This window comes from Convolutriloba macropyga, chromosome 13 (genome assembly GCF_964194025.1).
Source record: "Convolutriloba macropyga chromosome 13, txConMacr16.3, whole genome shotgun sequence".
NCBI lineage: Eukaryota > Metazoa > Xenacoelomorpha > Acoela > Convolutidae > Convolutriloba > Convolutriloba macropyga.
In genome coordinates this window covers 31,350,871-31,376,384 of record NC_134480.1, presented here as the reverse complement: position 1 = coordinate 31,376,384, position 25,514 = coordinate 31,350,871, and the positions used below count along the sequence as shown (strand labels likewise).

The window sequence follows — 25,514 nt, the reverse complement described above, 5'->3', positions numbered from 1 at the left end:
ACTCGAATCAATCTGAGCTGAACTGATTTTCACTAGGAATAACAATCTCTTTTTAGATTGACAATTATGCGTGGATAATGAGAAGTTGAATTTGATATACGTACTTAGTTACAGTCATCACTATCTAATATAGCGCATAATTGTTTGTACTTCCAGTTTGAGGAAATAAGCTAAGCATTAGCTCTCTCTGTTTGAGTTATCTCACTAGTCATTTAGCTGCCGCGCTCAACTTAGCTTGTTGTTGTTGGCGGTTATCTTTCTGCTGTTGGTCTTGAACTGCCAGCCAGTAGATTGAATCCTCGCAGAGTTGGAAAAAAGTGCTTCTACTACCACTTCATTGCTTTTTATAGTGATGTTTTATACTTTTTGGCAGTTGGCATTGTCTGATTGGTTGATTCACTATTTCAACATAGAATACAGCAATAGCACAGTAGAATTGCATCAGATAGCAATAAAATTGATTGAGTCTTGTATTGAATGTAGCACTGCTACACTCCGGAAAATGGTAACGTATCAAATTCAAATCTTCCTTGTGCAACTAATTTTCCTTCGATCTGAAGTGGGAAATTTTTCGAACATAAAATTAAAGGTGTTTTCAACCATGCATGAAACGTGCAATTTGTATGGTCATGTCGATGTACTTGAATGAACAAAAAAATATCATCCATTTTATCTTTAAGTCTTATCTCCATTGCGTTGCTGTGGTTGTTTATTCGTGCCGGCCAGAACTTCTAACCAAATTTATTGTATGGATGGAAAAAATTCAAGTCAATGAAATTAAAATGAAGGTTCTCGATGCTCGCAGCAAATAGGAAAATATTGAAAACGTTTTTCTTACGATTTGTTTAGATTGAATGTTAAATCTTGCATCATTATTTCATGTTAATTTGGCCATTTGTGGCGTCCAATTGCACTGAAATTCGTTGAAGAGATTTCTTTAGCTCAGATGAAAATTCGAGTTTTCACAACTTTTCGGCTTTAAATTTGACCATTTACAAAGTGTCCAATGTAAATTTGGCTTGTATTTTTATATTGAACTTTCTTAAACAAATGCACATGTATTTTACGCCAATACACGCTGAAACTTTAGATATAGATTTTTTATAAATACATATTGTATCAAGCAACAAGAAATCTAATCAAACCATAGTTAAGATGTAGTATCTTACATTAGCCTTATGATCAACACGACCTTATAACTTAAATAATTTCAGCACATCTAGCGAATTTCTTACAAAATTTTAGGCTTACACCCGCTCACATCTTGTCCCGTGTAGTAACCAAATCGATTTTCTTGGCATGCATTGCTTCTCAAACTGACAAATTGAAGGACTCCGTTAAACTTGTTAGCCTTTGCAGATAAAGTTTGTGTTTTAAGATATAGAATATTGAACTGTTAAATTTTGATCTAACGCTGGTATAGTTCAATCAAGTCTTCTTGTAAATACAGATCCTTTTATGAATCTTCTATAAATTTTGTCTCAATTGTTCACGGTGATAGAGGTTGACATTTGTTTATCTAAAGATTCGTTCATTATTTTAATTGCGTCGCTTAGGTTTCTAACCGTTCAGATATCCCAGATAACACTTTTAGACGTTGAAAACCAAACATCTAAGCGTTTAGTTGCTCAGAATTTTTGGTTTGCAATGAACCTAATCAGTTTAAAATCAGAAATTGAGGTGAAAATATTTAGCTGCTCTTTAGAGGTATGAAAGTTCTAACCCTAGATCCGACCTCCAAATTCATATTACAAACTTTTAATTTATACTAAACGCTTACCTCCTTTGTTTCTAACAGCCTTCAGTCAGGCTCAGAGCCCGGAGAAATGATGTTGAGTTGTAATTAAATCGGGCAAAAAATTTCAGGTTGGCCAACGACCATTATGTGTAAATTTAATACTTGGGAACAGTCTAACTTATTTCTTGAAAAGTACACTTGAAAAGTTCATAGCAAGCTATGGGTCCCCGATTAATTGATGACAACCGATGTTTATGGTTAAGACATTCAAAGACGAAGTTTCAACAATTGGGGACCAGGCAAAACTGAGAGGGCCATTGGAATTTTTCAAACTCTAGTCACGATTTTTGCAGACAATTAAACTCAAAACTATTTGTAACGTCATGCAAACATTTTGAAGCAACTTGATACTCCCAAAATTTTGCCCTGTTTTTCTTTTGCGCCCAAGGGTATTTATGATGTACGCCTACTTTGCAGTTTCGGCTATACTGTGCCTGCATCTTAGTGATTATGCTTATTTTGACCATTGACCAGTCGGCCTAAGCACGGACCGTAACCCGGGTCGAGAAAATTTATGTAAGAAATGCGCTGAAATGCGCTGATGTTTCAAAGAGTTCAGCGCAAAAACCTTACATAAAAATGCGCTAAAATTTGCTGAAATGCGCTGAAACTTTGCAAGAAACGCGCTGAAAACCAGCGCTGAATTTTCAAAAAATAGCTAGCACTGAGAATCGAACCCTGCTCCCGTGCCGCAGCCTTCACCCTATCCACTGCGCCAAAGATTCCTGAACTTCTTCCTATTTAATTTAATTTTGTATTAATAGACAGTTTAGGAAGAAATGCGCTGAAATTATGTAAGAAATGCGCTGAAAATTCAGCGCATTTCTTATATATTTTCAGAGTTTTTCAGCTTATTTTTAAGAAAAAGTTAATCGTTATATAAGGAAAACTAAATGGTCCGAAATTGAGTAACCGTTGTCAAAAAACGTTTAAATCCACTAAATAATTTTAAGAAATGCGCTGAAATTTGATTAAATTTCTTACAAAGTTTCAGCGCATTTCAGCGCAAAATTATGTAAGATTTTTGCGCTGAAAATTTTGAAAAATCCGCGCGTTTCAGCTCATTTCAGCGCATTTCAGCGTATTCAACTCATTTCCTACATAATTTTAGCATATTCAGCGCACTTCTTACAAAATAATGCGCTGAAACGGCGCTGACATCTCGACCCGGGAAAGAACAGTTGCATATGAATCTGAATTAACAATAGAACTCTCAGCCTTTTTCTGACGAAGCGTGAGTAGGCGAACAAGACTTGGGTCCGTTTAGTTGCCCAGGGTCTATGGATCTGTTCGGTCTGGCCCAGACTCTGTCCTCCGTTTGTTCAGTCGGTCCCAGGGTCTGGCTTGGGTTGGTTCGGTTTGGCGCCGGGCTGACCAAAGCCTGGTTGGTCTTGTCCAGAGTAGTCAACGGCTATTCTACGTGGCCTAGTCATTTTTGTCAGTTCCGTCTGAACCCCCTGCCCACGACTCAACTCCGTCTGTTTAGAACCCTGGACCTCATCCTGGGAAAAGTTAGGCGACATGCTTAAGATAATGACGTAATTACAATAAACTCTCACTTCAAAACAGTCAGAACTCAATTTTTTTCACTTGCGATTAGTTACTGAAGTTTTTATCGTCACAAAGTTTAATTAATTACGTTCCGGAGCAAAATGGTCCAGGTTAACTTCTGGTTCATCCCTCGCTCCAGATCTACAGCTCTCCTCAGATGTTTGGCAAACATTCCCGGGTCAAAGGTCTTGTTTGAGAAGTTCATCTGGGGCTATGTGGCCGAGAAGGCACCTGGACTATTGGCAATGCTGGGAATTGATCCCAAATCAGTCCCAACCAACGAAGAATTGTTACAGCAACTGCAAAAGGATCCAAGCCCCATTAAGATTATCAAGGTAAGAGACAGAAAAAGCGATTGGAGCATCTTAGATAATCCCCAGCCCCCCACCCCCACTATTTAACTTTTGGTCCTACTGTATAATTAAAACTTTTGCTCTTTTCACGCTTAAATTATCCACAATAGAAATGTTAATATTATTGGGATTCCGTCAGAAATCGCGGGATAGGTTACACTGGGAAATTGTCCGGATTCTATGACCACCAAAAAGAAACTTACCGACAACAAAACGCCATATATGGATTTTATGGAAACTTACTGAACATACAATGATCATAGAAAGTTTTCAGTTTGGTTGACAAGCAGAAAGAGCCAGATGCAGTTCCAAAACAACGTTTCTGTGTATGAAATATCAAATTTCTGTACTTTACTTTCATGGTGTCGTACTTACAATAAAACGCCAAAAAAAATTAATGGACAGTTTTATGTTTACAAATTTTCCATAAAATACGCTGTCGCACAAAATCTCCAGTTTTTTCTGTTATTTTTCAAATCAATTCCAAGCTTTGATATCAATAAACGTCAAAAAAACATTAAATATAAATTTATGATATCTTACTTATCATAAAACCTCATAAAATAATTTATGGACCATTTTATGATTAACAAATGTAAAAAAAAACTTACCATAAAAGGAGCCGTAATTGGAAACTTAAGAATCATAGCAAGATCATAGAATAAAACATGACTTTCATAGGCCAGACATGGTCCAACTAATGGTAAGTAAGGTACCATATATGGTCCGTTTTATGAGAAGTAAGGGACCAAATATGGTTTGATCTATGGGAAATTATTTTAGTCAACCCGGGGTTTCAAGCACACTGGTTTTTTCTAAATTTTGATTACTAGTAATTTTGAGCTCAAGAAAGTCTTCACAATGGTTGCAAAAAAATCTGAATTGAGATAAGTTAGACTGTGAAAAAATTCAAAGAAAAACAACTAGAGAACGCAAACATTGTAACGGAGGTGAAATGATGCGCAATCAGCGCCTCAAAATGCGGTTGCAATCGAAAGTATTCATTTAATTGGTCGCCTTTGATAATATTTTTGATATATCGAATGAGAAAACTACAACCAAAATTTAAATACGGTTCATTTAAAAAAAGAAGAAAGGATTTTTTGGATTACTGCAAATAAACTTATCGCTTGATAATCAAGGGAGTTAAAAAATAGTGGTTGAGAACAAAAATAATTTTTTTGGAAATGCAGTGACTAAAATTGGGCAAATTAAACATCCTTTTACTTTAAATTTCGAAATTTATGTTCCGAGGATTGCTAACACTCTTTCTTGAGAAAAACACTGAATATCTTCTCATTCAAAAGTTCAGCAACAAAACAGTTATAAATTAAAAATATTAGAGAAAATTCCAGAATGGTTGATTTGGTGCAAAGTAAAAACTGTCAAAAGAAATCAATATCTGATTCAGCTATTTTACTGCTTACGACACATGTTAGAGCTCAGCTCGCTAAGCTTGCGTAGGCGGGAAAGTAGAAACAAAACACTTTCTGTTGTCCTAGTCATTTAATAGTTATAGTTATAGTTCTAGTTCTAGTTACAGTTTGTCACGTGAGAAAAAAGAGAAAAGGGGAAATAACAAAAGCAGCACACAGAACGCAACGTAGTAGCCGCAGAAAACGGCTGAAAGTATAACTCAGCAAAATATTGCAAAAACAAATGGTCTTGAGCAGTAAATAACGTGTTACTGTGTCTTGAACTAGAAATATTCCTGAGCAGTAAATTGTTACTGTGTCCTGTATGCAAAATATTGTTCTTGAGCAGTAAATTCTGTTACTGTGTCTTGCATCAACGAATTATTGGAGCTGAAATTCAACTGTTACAACCCCAACTTCTGGTATTCTCAACTTGTGAGTACAAAAAGCAAAAGCCAACTTAAGTTTAAATTTAAATATTTTTGCACAAACAGATCTTAGACATATATCTTTGTCTTTGATTTGTTTTTTCTATCGGATTGAACTGGTATATATAAAGAGATCCCGTATTGTGTGATCTGTAGCAATCCAGTTCAAATTGATAGTTGAAAAAACTAAGATTAGCCAATAGTAACGAACTGAATTTGTAATGCAACGGTAAGTACAGCAGAACGGATATACAGTTACAAAAGCGAACTGCATAAACGAAGTATCCGGACAGATTTTGTAACCACTCAGAACGAACTGGGCGGTGTAAAACTTTCTTTGTGAAACACAAGGAGAGCAGCCGTTACATTTGGTCCGCCGACCCGGACGGTGGAATAAACTGCTGTCCAACCCAACAGTCGAAGTGACGAAGTTATCGACGAACGAGAACAAAACTCAACAGGCAATCAAACGACGCAAAGCCAATTAGGCAAAGTGCATTAGAAGTTAAATAGCAAGGCTTAATTAAAGCAAATAAACAAAAGGTATTGTAGAGATTCAAGCTGCAGTCCCAAAGTACAAACGCAGTGACTCCGTCACAGAGTCAAGACATTTTGCAGAGACAGATTAGCAACTCCAAAAAGAAATCGAAGCAAAAATTCAGGAGGGCCAGGAACTAATCAGAAACAACGATAGATCAAGCAAACTCAAGTCCATCTATAAACAGGTGCTGAAACTTGACGACTCTCTTTGCATTCTTAACCGAAAGCGAGCAAATTTTCTTCGTGATTCTGAACTGTTTGAACGTTACGAAGCCGAACGACTAAATTTCTTACAAAAATTAAACGCAGACTGGTTACCATACATTCACGGAGAAACAAACATGACGGATCAACAGAATCAAACCTCACAATTGACAAGCGATGCAGAACCAACTGCCGCTAAGTCTTCACAATTTGTTGTAGGAGTTTCTCAACAAACTGCTGAACATGGAAACCCAAACAAAGACAACTATTCAAAGACCTCCTCTGATAAACGAGCTAAAAAAGCAGAAAAGCTTGCGGCTCTAGAGAAAGACTTTGCATCAAAATTGAGGTTGAAGAAAATTGAATTCGAATTGAAAAGGAAAGAGCTTGAAATGGAGATGCAACTTTTTGAAGAAGAAGGAGCACTGAAACTGGAATACGAGGAAGAAGCTCTTGACGCAAGAGCACCAGAATCTGATGACAGTGCAACCCCTAGTATTCGAAGTAGATCACCATTCAACTGGAAAACCCCGAACGATAATAATATTTCCGGTTGGCTCGATAACTCGGATAAATTCTCCAACTTGCACGATCATAGTTTCGAGCGTGCGAAAACCAGGAAAGACAACAATTATCCCAGGGTAAGCTTCAATCGCGAAGGTGTACTTAAATCACGGTCACCAAGTGGAGAGCGTGCCAGCACAGCCCGGGAACAAGACAAATTTAAGCGTAATAAACCAAGCAGTAGTAGTCAGCTACCTAAGTTGAAGTTGAGTTCTTTTGACGGAAACCACCTAGAGTGGCCGGAGTGGTCGAATATGTTCAAAGCGACGGTTCACCATCGCAATATACCCGACTCAGAGAAAATGAGCCACTTGAAAACTTTGTAGACAGGCAAAGCAAAGTCAGCTATATCAGGAATGGGCTATTCGGGAGAATTCTACCCTCCAGCGTGGGAACTCCTGGGACGGAAGTTTGGGACACCTTACCTAATTGTCGACGCTCAGCTTAACACATTGCGCAAACAACAACCAATTCGAATGTACGACTCAACGGCTATAATTAGTTACTCAATAACAATCAGCAACCTAGTTAATGTACTGAAGCAATACAACTATGAGGACGACCTGCAATCAAGTTCAACACTGCAAGTGGCAATTGAAAAACTACCCCCAAACTTGAAAGAAAAGTGGTTCTTATTCGTTGACGAGTGTCAAAAAGATAGACCCGATATCACTCTCCTTGAAAAATGGTTAGCTCGAATGGCTTTTGTCCATGAAGGAATGCCATCAACCAAGAGCGAACGAAAGGAGGATGATCGACCAAACGCTAACAAGGAAAAACGATTCTCAAAATCGTCAAATGTTACTGCGAGTTCGAATGTGAACGAAACGAAGCAAATGCAAAACAACAACTGCCCACTAGCGGATGGCACACATAAAATATGGAACTGTCCAATATTTAAGAATATGAATGTCACCGATCGCTATGCAGCAGTGAGAAAAGAACGTTTATGTTATGGATGTCTGGGGAAAGGGCATGCAATCAAAGATTGTAAAGTCCACCCGTGCGGTATAAATGGATGTACCAAAAAGCACAACACACTGCTACACTCAGAAAACCAAATGGACGAGGGTAGTCACGCAGTTAATGTAAGCGCAGCAACAATCAACCAGAGTAACCAAGTTACTAGTTTTCTTCAAATAGTTCCTGTATCGGTTCAGAGTGGTGGTAACAGGCTGACTATCTATGCTTTCCTCGATAGTGGGTCAACAGTTTCATTCATCGATCAAAGTGTCAAGAATCAACTACAAGCCAAAGGCACGGACGTTACCTTGAACATAACTGGCATACATGGGACGCAAGATTTGAGGATAGAGAAGGTTCATATCACAATAAAGGGACTAAATTCAAAGGTGCATTCAGTTGAAGCGTTTGCACACCCATCAATCTCGTTGGAAAACACAACATATGATTACAAGGAACTGAAAAACAACTTCAGACACCTGAATGTTCTCAGAAACAGAAGATTCAACCTGATGGAAGTAGGCATCATACTTGGACAAGATGCCTACGAAATTCAACGTCCATTGGACTATAAGATTGGAACACGAAGTGAGCCTTTCGCCGTCTTAACAGAATTAGGATGGGTAGTCAGTGGTCCCATGACAGGCAAGAAAAGTCAAAATGTTTGTCATTTTGCCTTCACAGAAGATGTGAAAGTGGCAGAAAATATCCAATCATGGTGGGACATAGAAACCTATGCTTCCAAAATAAATGTTGTAAGGCAATCAAAGAAAGAGCAGCAAGCTCAGAAATTTCTAGAGAGCACGACAAAGTTTACAGGCGAGCGGTACGAAGTGGGCATGCTCTGGAGTGAACCAGAACCCAATCTCCCAAACAACTACGGCTCGGCCCTTGGTCAGCTCTACTCACTGGAACGAAGATTCCAACGAGACCCAAACTTAAAAGAATTGTATCAACAATCAATTGATACAGATGTTGAAAAAGGATTTGTGAAGATCCTTGGCAAATCAGAAGTCAAAAGCACTTTCGGAAAGGAATGGTATTTGCCACACCATCCAGTACTAAACCCCAACAAACCAGGTAAAGTTCGCCGTGTTTGCAACCTTGCAGCAAAATACAAGGATGTATGTCTAAATGACAAGTTGTTAGCCGGACCCGATCTACTACACGGATTGATCGGAACAATATTCAGATTTCGAGAAGGACCAATTGCCCTAACCTCAGATATTGAATCAATGTTTTTGCAAGTGCAAGTTCCTGAACGGGATAAAAGCTGCTTGAGATTCTTGTGGCGACCAACAATGAACGAACCTGTGCAAATTTACGAGTATCAGCGTCATGTTTTTGGAGCAAAGAGTTCACCAACTTGTGCCAACTACGCTCTGAAGCGAGTAGCGATCGATAACGAGGACGAGTTCCCAATTGCAGCAAAAACAATCCAAAACAATTTCTACATGGACGATTTCATCAAGTCAGTCGAAACACCTGAGGATGCAATCAAGGTTTTCAAACAACTGCAACCTCTTCTCTCAAAACATGGATTTGAACTGAAGAAGTGGATCACCAACAGGGACGTGGTAACCAAAGCAATCCCAGAGGACTTAAGATCAATCAGCAAAACAAAGCAGGTTGAAGTAGAACCCAGCCAGGAAGGGTCATCAGTGCTTGGGCTTCAGTGGACGATTACCGATTATAGTCTACAGGTTTGTAGAGGTACAAGCAAAGAAGTTGAGACCCCAATCACCCAAAGGAAGATCTTATCTCTAGTTTCTTCAGTGTTTGATTCTCTTGGACTGTTTGCACCATTCAGTGTCCATATGAGACGACTACTGAAGAGCATCTGGACCAAAAATGGACAACATTGAGACAACTCAGTAGAACCTAACGAAGAAGAAGAGTTTCTGAAGTGGAAGGCGCAGCTTCCAGAAGTAGCAGAAACCAGCATTGATAGAAGATACTTCAGCACAGCTAAGGACAAATGGGAACTTCATGTGTTTGCCGACGCATCTGAAGATACAATGTGCGCAGTGGCATACCTACGTTCAAAGCCCAAAGAATACTCAACAGACTTAGCATTTGTAATCGGAAAGTGCCGAGTCGCACCGATGCGACACCTTTCCATACCACGCTTGGAACTACAAGCAGCAGTGATGGCGGTGAGACTTAAAGAGCAGATAGTGAAGGAAAACGAATCGAAGATTCACAGTTCTAACTTTTGGACCGACTCCACTACTGTTCTGCAATGGATTCACAGCTCCCACCGGAAGCAACAGGTGTTTGTTGCAAACAGGGTGGCTGAGATTTTGGATATAACTGATGTTTCACAGTGGAATCATGTGAGTGGTATTAACAATCCAGCTGACATTGGGACACGAGCGATCAATGTTGACGAACTTAAGAGAAGCGAATGGCTCACTGGGCCGGCCTGGTTGAAGCAACGAGAGAACGAATGGCCTAAACAGTTGAATTTAACATTTGCTTCAGACGAACAAAACGACGAAATGGTCTTCTCAGCAAAGGTTGAAGAGAAGAAGCCCATGATTCAGTGGGAACGATTTTGCAGTTTCAATCGACTAGTAACTTTAATGGCATACGTACAGCGCGTATTTATAAAACACAAACCGGCAACAAAAACACTAAGTGTTGAAGAAAGAGATGGTGCACAAGCAAGCATCTTCAGACTACTGCAGCAAGAACAGTTTGCGGAAGAGATGAAATCTTTCAAAGCTGAAAAGGAAATTCCAAAAAACAGCAAAATCCTCCAGTTTTCACCATTCATAGACCAGCAAGGACTTATTCGTGCCCAAGGCAGAATAGGTAAAAGTCAATTGAACTTCGAAACCAAGCATCCAATACTGTTACATTGGAAGCACCATGTAGTTGAATTATTCTTGCAAAATGAACACAAGAATAGTCATCACGAAGGTACTGAACATGTCAGAAACATAGTTCAGCAGAAATTCTGGATCCTAGTCATACGAAATGCTTTGAGATCGATCAAAAAGAAATGCATTAGATGTCGAAAGGGAAAAGCCCAAACAAAGGCACCAGTAATGGCAAACCTACCTGAAGAACGATTAGTGGCATCAACAGTGTTCTCGAATGTGGGCGTAGACTATTTTGGACCATTCACAGTAAAGATTGGTCGAAGAAACGAAAAGCGTTGGTGTTGTCTATTCACTTGCCTTACTGTACGTGCGGTACATATAGAGATTGTACCAAAACTAGACACTGATCGTTGTCTGAACGCAATTATGCGATTCATTGCTCGAAGAGGCAAACCGGTCAAAATGATTAGCGATAACGGGACAAACTTCGTTGGAGCTGAAAAAAAACTGGCAGAGTATATAGCAGCATGGAACAAGAGGCAAATTGAAGAACATCTGATTCAACAAGGAATCAGATGGAAGTTCAACCCACCTGCAGCACCACACTTTGGAGGAGTGTGGGAAAGACTGGTTAGGAGTTGTAAGAAGGCAATGCATGCCGTGCTGGGCAATCGATCAGTCACGGAAGATGTTTTGTCAACCACGATGTGTCTTGTTGAACAGACGCTGAATGCTAGACCGCTGACACAAGTCAGTTCTGATGCTACCGATTTAGAAGCTATTACTCCAAACCATTGCCTACTTGGCAACAAGAACCTTTGTTTACCGTATCTATCAGGTGCAGAGCAATTTGTTGATCATAGAAAGCTCTTCCGACAAACACAAGCTTACGCAGACCTCATCTGGGACAGATTCCGTAAAGAATACTTGTCAACGTTGAATAGTCGAAAGAAATGGCAGACCACAACGGACAGAAGTCTTCAGCAGGGTGATCTTGTGTGGTTAGTGGAAGACAGTGACAAACGTGGATATTACAACCTGGGTCGAATAACCGAAACCTTTGAAGGTTCCGACGGAGTGATTCGATCAGCGAAAATCCGAACGAAAGATGGATACTACAAGAGGCCAGTAGTGAAGCTCGCTCCAGTACTACCAACTGAAGGTGATGTTTTCACGAAGGAAAACAGGGCCGGCGATGTTAGAGCTGAGCTCGCTAAGCTTGCGTAGGCGGGAAAGTAGAAACAAAACACTTTCTGTTGTCCTAGTCATTTAATAGTTATAGTTATAGTTCTAGTTCTAGTTACAGTTTGTCACGTGAGAAAAAAGAGAAAAGGGGAAATAACAAAAGCAGCACACAGAACGCAACGTAGTAGCCGCAGAAAACGGCTGAAAGTATAACTCAGCAAAATATTGCAAAAACAAATGGTCTTGAGCAGTAAATAACGTGTTACTGTGTCTTGAACTAGAAATATTCCTGAGCAGTAAATTGTTACTGTGTCTTGTATGCAAAATATTATTCTTGAGCAGTAAATTCTGTTACTGTGTCTTGCATCAACGAATTATTGGAGCTGAAATTCAACTGTTACAACCCCAACTTCTGGTATTCTCAACTTGTGAGTACAAAAAACAAAAGCCAACTTAAGTTTAAATTTAAATATTTTCGCACAAACAGATCTTAGACATATATCTTTGTCTTTGATTTGTTTTTTCTATCGGATTGAACTGGTATACATAAAGAGATCCCGTATTGTGTGATCTGTAGCAATCCAGTTCAAATTGATAGTTGAAAAAACTAAGATTAGCCAATAGTTACGAACTGAATTTGTAATGCAACGGTAAGTACAGCAGAACGGATATACAGTTACAAAAGCGAACTGCATAAACGAAGTATCCGGACAGATTTTGTAACCACTCAGAACGAACTGGGCGGTGTAAAACTTTCTTTGTGAAACACAAGGAGAGCAGCCGTTACAACACATAGAAGGTCGCTCGTTTTGAATTTTCAAACCAATTGATTTGTTGGTGGAAATAATTTCCTAACTTTCTGTTTATTGTTTATAAGCGAGACAAATCCTGATTTTTTTCTGCTTTCTGAAACTATTATTCTATTATATTAACTATTATATTATTCTATAAACTATTATAGTTTCTGAAACTATTATTCAAGAATAAACAATTGCTGTCTACGTGAAAACATGTACAAGGCTCCTTAGGTACTCTAAGGGGGAGGGGACTGTGAACATCACTTACGGGATTGGGAATCACACTTGCAATTTTTCTAAGTTTTTTTACATTAGAACTTTCTCGTTACACTTATTCGTGTAAACATAATTAATTGTATTTAAAATTTTGCTGGCATGTTTTTCAATTGCATTTTCTTGCTGCTAAAATCGTTTATCAAGTCAAAGTACTCAAAGTCATGAACGTAAATATAATTCACAAGGTTAATTAAGAACACATGTAAAAATAGGCTGCTGTCTTTTCTTACATTTGGTTGCAAAAATTCGTGAATTCCTTTGCTCGCACGTTGTCAATCAGACCGTAAAGAAACAAAAAAGCTGTTAAAGTGATTAGTTTGCTAAAAATTTTTAAATAATTTTCTATCTAGACTCTCAATTTGTTAATTAAAATGAATTTTGGTCTTAAAAAAGAGCAATGGCGTTATTATCTATCTCACTCAAATGTATTATAATTATCTTTGGTTTGCTTGATCCCGGGCTTTTAAAATGGGAAGACTAAAACACGAACTGTTGAACTAATTCCTTTTCACATTTTGAAGTTCCCAGATCATGCAAACCAAAGGTATTTAAAACACATTTGAGCGAGAAATACATTGACGACATCGCACTCGTTCAAGAAGTAAATTAATATTTATAAACAAACTGAAATTAATTATTAACGAACAACAATTTTAACTTTTCAACTAAGATCTTTCAATTTTCGAAAGTTCGGAAGTTGACACCCGGGTCGAGGTGTCACCGCTAAAAATCGCTAAAAGATGTAAGGTTTGCGGTGAATTTGAGTAAAAGTGTAAGATTTGCGTTCAATGCGATGAATGCGGTGAAAAAAAACTTTTAAGCGGTGAAAAAATTTTTTTCAGCGCTTAAGCGGTGAAGGAAAATTTTTCACCGCTACAAGCAGGATGCGGTGAAAAAAAAATTTCACCGCTACTAGCATAATATGTGGTGAAAAAAAATTTCACCGCTACCAGCAGAATGCGGTGAAAAATAATTTTCACCGCTTAAATCGCAAATCTTACAAATATTCATCGCGCTAATTTCAACGCTTATCTTATATTCACAGGAAATATCTTTGAAGTAAGTGATGGCTCAGTGGATTACGAAGTTCGTGACACGCATGAGGTAGAGGTTCGAACCCTTGTAAGGCAGTTGCTTTTTTGTAAGATTTGCGGTGAATGCGGTGAAAAAAAATTTTTAACCGCAAAATTCAACGCAATTCTTACAAAAATTCACCGCTTTCAGCGCATTCAACGCTAAAAGATACGGGCGCTTTGCGGTGAAAAAAGTTTTTTTTCACCGCTATTCACCGCTAATCTTACATTATTTTTTGTCAAAACCTCGACCCGGGCAACTTTCGTATATTTTTGAGGCTTCGACTACGAATATAAGGTGTCAACGCTAAAAATAGTAAAAAAAAAAGGGGAAGAGTTGCCGTGAAGGCGGTGATTGTATGTAAGATTTGGGACCAGAAATTGCCGAATAACTATTCTTTTCGAGGAAGTGACCAAAGCTGTCAAACCCGAAGTGATTCCAAAACTAGTCACCCAAGATTCTGTCAACATTTTCCTGGTGCGTCATCCGGCCTTGATCACGACCTCTCCTCTGCCAGGGACTGACCAGACTTACTATGAGAACAACATGAACAACAGTCCCGAAGGCTATGACGTCAGAGCTATTTATGAGCATATGTTGGAGACAATCAACTATGCCGAAAAAACTTGCATAACCAGCCCATTGGTTATTTCTAGTTAGTAATTGCATTTTTTCAAAATTAGTTGTTTCCAAGGATAATATAATAGTAATAGTTTGTTTTGGTAGACTTGGGTACCATACTACACTAGGTCAAAAATTTAAACAAGGCGGCTCGTTAATGTGCGTTCGCAAATGATTTTCCGACCCGCGCTCATCTACATTTTTGACTCAACTGTCTTTTTACTTACATTTTTGACAAAGAGATAATCAAAAATAGATGTTTGAGTTTTACGAAATCGTTACACAACCAAGATGATAAATGAACTATAAAAAGCCATTCCTCAATGCAACAAGATCTGCCATTAAAAATTCTACGAGATAAAAAAACAAAAAGCAACAAAAAGAAAATTTCACGGCAAAAACTCAATATCTTAATTTAAAGGCACCTAGTACCAACGTCAAATTACAATCAGACAAAATCCTAAATACACAAATTTATTTTTCCTAACTACACATCAGATGAGATTAAGGAAACTAGGTAACAAGTCGAGAAAAAGAAGAAACAATGAGGCGAAATTCAAAAATCAATCAACATTTTTCAAACCAAATAATTTCAAAAGTCTTAACAATAATTAGCTTTTAACGAAATAGTTCTTGATAAATTTACTAAAAAGTCATAATGAAACCAATATTACCTGTCTCTGGTTAAGCCATAGGAACGGACTAAAGATGCAAAAAATCTAAAAAATTGCGAACAACAAACTACAAACATCGCAGAAACACAAATTAGTGAAGCCGTTAAAATTATAAGCTATTATCTGAATATTATGATTTTTTATTTTAATTTCTATTTATATTAATTAAGCTAACGATATACTGAACGAATAAATAAAATCAATTGGGCCACATTTGAAAATCATTGGGATCTGTTATTACGCGGTTGTGCTAAAGGAAGAGATAAAGAAACAAAAAAACATCACTCACATAACTTTTATAAAAGCGCATATTGGCCAACCCACAAATCATCAGTTACGTCATGATATCAATATGTTAACTTTTTTTTAAAAAAAGGGACTCTTAATGTTGAGATTAAGTTACAATCTGACGAAGAGAATAACAAAAACTGAAAAAAATGAAAACTCCTTAAAAATCTTGAAAAAGTTTAATATCATAAACTTTAAGACTATTCACAGTAAACTGTTTGCTTCAGGTCACAGCATTCATTCAATCATTGAATACCAGCTAATGGGACAGGCCAGTTTTCTGCGGCTAACTAAAGAATAATAAAAAGCAAAAAAACAGCAAATTAAAACAAAAATTGAGCGAGAAAAGTGTTGAAACCATTAAAAAATGATATTTTCATAAAGAAATTTTTTTTCGATTAATGCAATGGGATTCTTCTGGTTAACAATTTGACTCCAAAAGATCAACAAACCTGAACAAATATACTACACCACGAAATATTTGAGAAGATCCGTAGTATCAACGCCCGTAGTATTCAATAGCTTTCAACGGAGGCTAACCAATACGCTAAGTTATACCTCGATGAGACAACAAGGATGTTTGTTCTTCATACGTCATCAATAAGACATTACAATAAGATAGATAAGGAAAACAACAAGAAGTACAGGCAAAATCCTAGAATTAAGTTGATAAGTGCGAGAAAAAAATGTCGAAGCCATTTAAATCATAAGTTTTCCCCTATAATCTTTATATGTGATCCCTTGAACGTGATCTCTAATCCAATGCGACTATCAATATTAGGATTTTGTGTTAACATTCCGAAAGGAAACAGAATAAAAAAAATATCCAAAAAATAAAAAAAGGAAAACTCGTGCATCGAATTCATAACACCCATAAAGGATGAAACCGCTATATAGATTTTTTTGGTTGAATTAGAAAAAAAGGTTCAATCATTACTGAGACTGACGTGCAGTTCACGAAAACATGTTTGAGATCGGTTAACTTTAAAAAAAGTTTTTGCTCAATTAGAGGACATGCGTCGATTTGAAGACAAAGTTATTTGTCATGCAAAGGTAATCAATAATCAAATCTTATGACAATGGAAACAAAATTAAATACAGGCAAAAACCAAAATTTCTGTAGAAAAGTGCGAGAAGAAAGTGTCGAAGCCATTTTAACCAAAATTTTTCTCTGAAAACTTTATCCATGATCCAGTGAACGTCTTCTGTAAGCCAGTGGGAGATACCAACATCAAGACAATGTAATAGGGTTTCAGTAGGGACCAATAATAAATTATCCAAAACATTTTTTCAATTTTTTGAAAACTTGTGGCACTGAAGCCATAAAACAAATAGTTAGAAGATAAAACTGCTAACGAGATTTATTCTTATTGCAGTAGAAAGGAAGGGGGCCCTGTCTACTGAGACTGACTAAGAATTCACAAAAATATGCTTATGATCGGTTAATGTTAGAAAAACTCTCGAAAAGTCGTTTTTTTAAGTCTTAACAGCCATTAGCTGTTCCTTGAAAGCGCTAGATGGGTTCACCTAATGCTTATTTTAAAAACTTATTGCACTCTTTATTATTGAGACAATGGGATAGGACTCCAAAAATTTAGTGAAACTTCAAAAAGAAAATAGAAATTTGGTTTAAATTTACGAAAACTCACAGTCGAAGCAAAAACAAACAAGAGCGATTATTTGAAAACGAATTTTTTGTTCATTTGGATTCATTTGATTATAAATCAGGTGTGTCATTAACGGATTCTGGGTACGAAAAGTGACTAGTCTCTAGGTGACCCAAGAAAACAAAAAAAAATGAAAAGTTTTCTAAAAAAAGAGCTCTGAAACAGAATTCATTTTTTTTATAGTAAACTTCCCTATGAGACTAGAACTATTCCTTTTATCGTTTTTCGTCTATGGGGAACTCGAATTGCTTCATTTTGGGCCCTGAAATGTAATTTTGAATTAATATTTTAATAAAAAATATTCTTAATTTGAAGAAAAATTACACTAAAAGTGAACAAAATCATGCCAAATGTCCCCTGTCCACACAAAACTTCAATCCTCAATAACTCCTCAAAAAAAACGAAGTTCGAATTCTGTTTCGTTTCGAATTCTACGCTGGACTAGCTTTTTAATGATACCACTCACATTTCTCTACGATGATTATATCGATCGGCCAAAATTGTCTGAACAAAAAAACCTATTTGAGTATATAGTTCCTCCCCCCACAAGTGAGGTCGGAACAATAATAATAATATCGTATATGATGTCGTCGTACATACTGTAAGCTACTTCTCATAATAGTTGTTTGATTACTTGAAATTCATACACTGTATCATAAGTTAGTATATCATAAGTACTTTTGGATACTGTCAACCGGGGCAGTCTACTACCAGGGTTGAGGTGACAGACCCAAGCGCCCTCTGATCAGACCATTTGGGTTCCACACGGCGGTATAGTGCCATCCAAATTACAGGATATGGAAAGGGTTAACTAAGAAGAGGAGACAAATAGCGGGCTATCCGGGTCCGTATGCGCGAACTCTGTTGATTCAATACAATTTTGTTGGTACAGACCCAGTGATTCCGGAAAATTTAGAAAGATCAGATAAGATGCTTAAAAAGAATTGTTTGTTTCAGCTAATAAAGAATCTTACCGAAAAAACTGTTCTTAAGCGTCTTATCGGATTTTACACGATAAAACCGCGGAAACACTGGGGTTGTACCAAAAAAAACTTGTTGAACCAACAGACCTTTCGCTTGAAAGAAAAGGTATAAAATAAACAGTTTTCCACCAGAACTTTTACCGTAAGAGATCTGACAATTAGAATTTTTGTCGAATAAGATCTTGTGAGAAAAATTGATCCGATATTTATTTCTCTCGTTAGAATTTTTATCGTGCAATACGATACATGCTTTCTTATCAAAATTGATGTAAAATTGACCACACGATGTAGTCCAGTGTTAGCTAGAATAAACAACGTAATGAAATTTAAAATGCACAACAAGCAACCAGTTGAAGATTCCAATAGTTTCCTTAATCAAAATTACTTTTTATGACATCGGATTCCATTTTATAAACTTTTCTGAAAACTATGGAAGAAAAAAATTAAATTCATATACAAAGGCAGGCGAAAAAACTCTTCAATAACGACATGTACATAATAAAAAATTGGAAAGTGATTGTGATTTTGATTCAAAAAGATTATCAATTTTGAGGAACAATATTCAATAAAATCATGTCTCAAAGTTTATACTTTGCACTTGGAAATCATTTTTTTTTGAAGTTTGGTTCTGCTTTTGGCTACGATCATTTAAGTACTTAAACTTGGCACCAGTTTTAAAACGTGATCATCAATTCAATTTCAGCATCTGCACAAACTCTGATGTTTCTCTATATATTAATTATGACAGAACAAATTAGATGCTCTCGTTTGAGCAAATCATCTGCTCAATTAGTTTTAATATTGGAAAGATTTCAAATAACGCATCAAATTTGCAAATGAATCAAGTTGGATAGATATACTACTTATATCTAACACCACCCATAGCATTTGTGAATCAACTGATGTTAGGGTTGATCTTAGCCATTAGATAGTTGAGCTTGCCACTTAAATTGGCAAAAAATATACAGATTTCTATTTAATTCTTTTCAAATTCATTTAAGTGCATGCTACTTTTGTTTGTCTATCTATCAAATCAATTTTAGATAAAAGGTTCTACAGAAAGAAAAATAACTTGGAGAATTTTCGGAGAAAAAAAAAGATTTTTGATTGTATAATCTACAACAGTCATTTAACTGTTTTTATTCTACTATTTCAAAAATTTAAATGCTTCAACAGCTTTTGCATATTTTACTGCTACTATTATCGACAAATTAGTTAGCACCGAGTTTCAAAGAACACGAAATGGTCAGCATTAATTTTTGGTTTATTCCTCGATCACGCTCAACCGCTCTGCTTAGGTGTTTGTCTAACATTCCCGGGTCAAAGGTCATTTTCGAAAAACTAACTTGGTGTTATGTTGTGGAAAAAGCACCAAAAATTATGGAATTTCTGGGAACGGTTCCTGACTCATATCTAAATGAAGAGAACATATTGGAAGAAATTCAAAATAATCCCAGTTCGATTAGGATTATAAAGGAAAAAACTAAATTATGCTCAATTTTACAATTCATATCAATATCGGGATCTCTCAATATCAAGAGGATTTCTAATTCTTTTTACCACAATTGCTTCTGTAGTCGACAAACTTGTTAATTGTGAGAAATATATATATATATATATATATATATATATATATACATATATATATATATATATATATATATATATATATATATATATATATATATATATATATATATGGACAGAAAATAGTCATGATCAAACCAATCCAGAGAATAATCAGATATGAACTGGCTTTGACTCGTTTCGAAATCTTTTAGGCACTCTTAGCTCGTTTTCACATTGTTTTTAGCTAGAATTTATAGCCTGAGAAAAGAATTGCTGACTCAACAAGATGTTTATAAAAAATAGATATCCAAAGATCACACATATTAGTTTCATGTTGCATATATGTTATTGAATAAAATGAGTGATTTTAGAGTAAGCAATAGCGTGAATGATAAGATGAAGAATTGGAAAGAAAAACTTGATTACAGTAATCACTAACTAATGTTGCGCATAAATGTATGTGTTATTGATATTAGGAAACAACTAAGCATTACTTTTTACTGTCGAACTGTGTCGCTAACCATTCAGCCGCCATGCTCAGCTGAGCTTGTTGATGTTTGCGCCTATTGCTCCTTGTTTGCTTTAATTGCCAGACAGTGGATGGTAGCCTTGCAAATTCACCGCTTTTTATAGTGCTTATTTTTACTGCCTGCCAGCTGGCATAGATTGATTGGGTGATTCACTATGTCAACATATACTAAGGCATAAGCACAGTAGAATTGCATAAGATAGCACTAAAATCGTATGAGGTATTCTATTTATTAGCACTACTACATCTCACCCTAGTGTTTAGAAAGTTGAAAGCTTAATCAGTTTGAGAATATGACTTCGTCTCTGTTTGATACAGTTCTCCTTCTCCTCTTGTAGCACCTTGTTGCATCCAGTTATTGCATTTTGTTGACAAATCTGGTACGGCATTAATTCATAAATCTTAAGGCCTTAACGTGTGGCAAAATCGGCCTCAATTAAAAGGTTTTTTAGCAAAGGAATAAAATCAACACTCCTTTTGGCGTTTTGAATAATAAACTAATATATCTGACTGATAAATTGAACATCGCAGCCTCCAATCAGAATAATAACTATTGATAACAAAAATAAAAATCAATCCAAAAAATTCATCCATCCTGGACAAAATAGAAAAAAAAATCGCCGCAAAATTTAACGAAGTGACGAGAGTCCAGCAATCTTAAGGTGTGAAGTTTTTGCTACTTGGCCCAGCAGACTTTAGAGTAATCATTAAAGTGGATGATGATGAGAATTTGAATTCGACACAAATGCTTAGTTAGAGTCATCACTACGTAATATAGCGCATAATTGTATGTGTTACTGATACGAGAAACGAAGCGAATCATCAGCTGTTACTTATTGATCTATATTGCCAATGATATAGTCGCCGCCTTCAGTAGAGCTTGTTTTAATTTTGTTCTTGCCCAGCTGCTGTGCTTGGATTGCCAGCCAGTGGATTGTATCCTCGCAGAGATGGAAAAACAGCTTCTATTACAAACCCCACCACTGCTCTTTATAGGGCTGATTTAAAATTCTTGCCAGTTGGCATAGCTTGAATAGTTGATTCACTAGGTCAAAATTTACTAAGGCATTAGCACAGTAGGATTGCGTCAGATAGCACTAAAAATGTTTGAGTTGGGTATTATAGGTATTAGCCCTACCATAATAGTTACAAAGTTAGCTGAAATTTAAACGAAATTAAGGCAACTGAAAAAATTGTTTTTAGCGAAATTTGAAACAAGATGGATCACCACTGAAAACTCTCAGTAACAACTGAGGCAATGGTAATTTTATCAGCAACCGTTTATAAGTTTTTAATTTACAAAATTATAAGTATTACTAAATGACCGTTGATAAAATATACGACAATTACAATTTTTAAAGGATGTGGCAAAACAATGAAAAATTTACTAGAAATTGTTGTTATCAGATAAATTAAAGACTGCAGAATCACAAATGTCATCAAAGTCCTTTTTTTCATTTATTTTTTAAAAAATTGTTGTAGTGGCCTGTCTCAAAGTTATAACCGTTAGAACACCGGAAGTGACCCAAAAGATCATACAAAATAAACAGAAGAACAAACAGTGACCAAAGCAGACACATAAAAATATAAATACAGATACAAAAAGCAAAAAACCTAATGATGACTGTTGCAGAAAGAGAAAATTGTGAAATGCAGACATAAATTGTGTGAAGGCCGATCATTAATATTTACCTCAAACGCTTATTTTATTAATACGAGTTTATGTCGACATTGTTTATTTCTAAATTTAATGCTACTGTAAACGGGTAAAAAGGCCCATTAACGTTCGAACAGGCTGACTTAGTTAAGGTCTTTGCAAAACAAGGTACCTAAAACTGCTATAAACCAAAATTACGGTTTACATCTGGTAACATCAATGTGTTGATTTGACTTTTCTAAAAAATCACAGCTGCTGCCGTTTATACAGAAGTGAAGTGAAAGAACTGAGCCCCGTGAAATTCCGCTTAGGTCTGATTCCACGAACTTCAAAGCCTAATCAAATTAAGCGTGTGTGTGTGTGTCGCAGATTGCTGTGAAGAATCAGATAATTAGGCCTGAGCTTTCTTTTGGTCATAGGAAACCGGGTTTAGTTTTGTGTAACAAATAAAAAAACGGGAACTCTAGGTTGAGCAGAACACGAGAATTTTTAGATAAAGTCAGGTTGGCTTTGAAAGAACTAGGAAAAATATATTCACGAGAAAATCCAGTCTGCCTAACCACTCAACCTCAATTGAGCAGTAAAATACTGGTTCCTGCTAACGCGAAACTTATAATTTATCCTCTCATCGATTTGGTCTTGAAAATTTGAGTATCTTGAGAGAAAGGAAAAGAAAGAACCTTTAGTAGCTGAACATTAGGTTAAACAACTCGTCTTCTTTGACCAGACGGTAAAAGATAAATTTTCAGTTCAAAGACTTGAGTTTTCCAAACCAAAAACTTACATGCTACGTCGTCTCTATGGCTTGGGCCCCAGTGACCAACGACCGACCTTTGTTTTGATCAATAATTCAAGTCCGCTTACGGCAAAAGACGGGTTCTCCTCTGTGAATTGTGTTCCACTCTGAAACTGAATGTACACACTTAGATTCGTTTATAGTTATAATAAATGAGCAATCTATGGTGACAGAATTTTTGGCTTTTGAATAGCCCCAACTTGAATTATTGACTGATTAACCAAAACTCTGAAAAATTATTTGATCAGTTGATTGGAACTCATTGAGTAGTTTCAGCAATCGATTTTATTATTCAGCAAAACTGAAGGATTAGTTATTTGGACTAAAAAACAACGTTTAATGCGACGGTAATTTACAGAAGGGCGGATATAAAGTCCCAAAAGCGAACTGCACAACTTAGTATCCCGACAGCTTGTAAACCGCTAATAACGAACTGGGCGGTATAAAACTTTCCTTGTCATTGTTAGGAAAGCAGCCGTTACAAATTGTCTTTTATAAAGAGTAGTTTTTCATGGAGCCTGCATTTTTAAAGAGTCAATACCTGACATAATGAAATGTAAGTCTCGAATAGTGAATAGCGGAATGAGGTCGTAGCTGTTGTATATCAGTGACAAAATGAGCATCCTCTAGGATTTAACCTTTGCAAAACGAACCCAAAATTCCAAAAAGAGACGTCGAATGTCGTTGATAATGTGCCTCTGCTAAATAAAATCTTTTACTCTTCGCTTTTAAACTATGAGCAAAATTTCGAAAAATGAACAATATTTTATTTTACAAAATTTTTGAAATTATTTTTATAATGTTTGAACTAAATAATGCTTAATTCTCGCCTGATAAAACATCATGAAACCTAAAAAGAAATGCGACTAGCCACTGCATTTTGAAAATAACAACAAAAATATGTAGGAAAGTCAATTATGGAAGAACATAATATAATGCGGGTTTCAATTTGATTTGTGCGCAACAAGCGCTAACTGTTTACTTGTTAACTTTAAATGAGCAACACACTGAAATTTAAAACCACAAAAACTCTCAAAATATATAATTTTTAAAATTCAGCACAATGATTCCTTTATATTCAAGGAAGTCAGCGAAGCAATCAAACCAGCAGTAATTCCAAAATTGATCACCAAAGATTCTGTCAACATCTTTTTGGTTCGACATCCCGCCTTAATTACGACATCTTCTTTACCTGGAGTCAACATGACCTACTATGAGATCAACGTGAACTTCAACCACGAAGGATACGATGTCAAATTTACATACGAACATATGCTGAAAACTATTCAATATTGCAAGGAAAAGTGTACCAAAAGTCCTTTAGTGATTTCTAGTAAGTTAAAAAACCTAATTTGAAACTAATCGATCCTTGAATTAGTATGTGACTGAGCACAGAAAACGTTTCGAGATTGATCCAGTCTGAGGCGCAGAACATGCATAATTATGGATTTCTTTCAATCATTCTCACAGTGTATTGAGAAGATCAAGAGAAAAATCAAGTCATTTTCCATGATTTCCCGTGGTTTAAAATCAAACATACCGACAGTTCCTTACCTTTGAAACCAAACATACTTGGTTGCTTTCGTTTCAAATTGAGCATACCAAACGAGCATTTTCCAGGAAACAAACGAAATGTTTTGAAACAGTTATCTCTATAAAACTACTGAAAGCGACAGCAAAAAAATTCTCAAATTTTTATCAAATGATTAGTAATACCGCCACTTAATAGGGATAACCACTACAGTTTTTTTAAAACTGAAAAAAAACGTGTACGATTTTCAGCTTCAGAGTTCAGAGTTCCAAAAATTGCCGTATGAGAACTTCATTTATTGGATGGCCAGTTCATGATGATTGAGCATGGTGGATTCCAAAATTAACGGGAAAAATTAAGAAAGTTTATTTAACATTCAACATCAGTGAAAATAATTGTGAACAGTGGACACTTTTGAGATTGAATTGCCATCGATTTGTTTTAAAATCAGTTTAGGGAGAATTCTTACCTCAAACAAAATTTCACAAAAATTAAGCAATCACATAAGCCAAGCAAAAAGAACTTTCAGAAAATTCCCTTACTCAGTGTGCCTTTGGATGATGGGAATTATTTCTGGCAATCAAAGCGGATTGGATGTTTTCGAGAATTGAAGCAAGGAATGCAAAAAAGGGACAAGTAAGACAAATTTGGGCAATGTCAAATGAAACGGAAACAAAAATTGAAACAACAAAGTCGATTGAAATATTTTTTGAAGATGACTAGGAAAGTAAAGCGAATGATAACTGTGCCGCTGATCCACCATGACGCCTAACGTCAACTAGAAACTGCCATCGATGAAAAACATCTACAAATTAGTTTCCAGTTAAAATGATATTCAGGTGTCTGTGAAATGCACCGGCTAGCCTTATCCAAGACAAGAACCAGCAGTGATCTATTGTTATTATTGAAGCAAACGATCAGACTACAAATTACGCGTAAACAAGCCAAATTAACTAGGCATGCTATTTATTGATTATCGATAGAGGGCTCATTTGTCTGAAGTTTTTTTCCAACAGCCCAACAGGCATTATCCAATAAAAAAACAATTTGACTCTCTTGAAAGGAGAACTTTTGAGAATATACTGGTTGCACTCTTGTCCAATGTGTCATGGCATCAAGCATGTTTGCCTATCAATAGGACTCGAATTGGAGTCCGACGATCTCCTGGCCAGCTAAAAGCAGCCTATTTTGGTTCGATATCACCGTCTGCTACATTGTTTGAG

At 36.3% G+C, this 25,514-nt stretch overlaps 2 protein-coding genes across 2 annotated transcripts in view; one reads left to right on the top strand and one right to left on the bottom strand.

Annotated features, from left to right (window-relative positions):
• Nucleotides 1–25,514, bottom strand: part of LOC142351907 (coronin-6-like) — a 560,192-nt gene that overhangs the window by 520,600 nt on the left and 14,078 nt on the right. The gene's annotated exons all lie outside the window — the stretch shown is intronic.
• Nucleotides 1,577–25,514, top strand: part of LOC142351583 (uncharacterized) — a 29,832-nt gene continuing 5,894 nt past the window's right edge. Inside the window, exons 1-4 of the mRNA XM_075403691.1 lie at nt 1,577–1,596; nt 1,799–1,866; nt 3,285–3,684; nt 14,382–14,631. Of these exons, the coding sequence (XP_075259806.1) occupies nt 3,451–3,684; nt 14,382–14,631 (484 nt within the window). The 5' untranslated portion in view covers nt 1,577–1,596; nt 1,799–1,866; nt 3,285–3,450. The remainder of the gene's footprint in view (nt 1,597–1,798; nt 1,867–3,284; nt 3,685–14,381; nt 14,632–25,514) is intronic.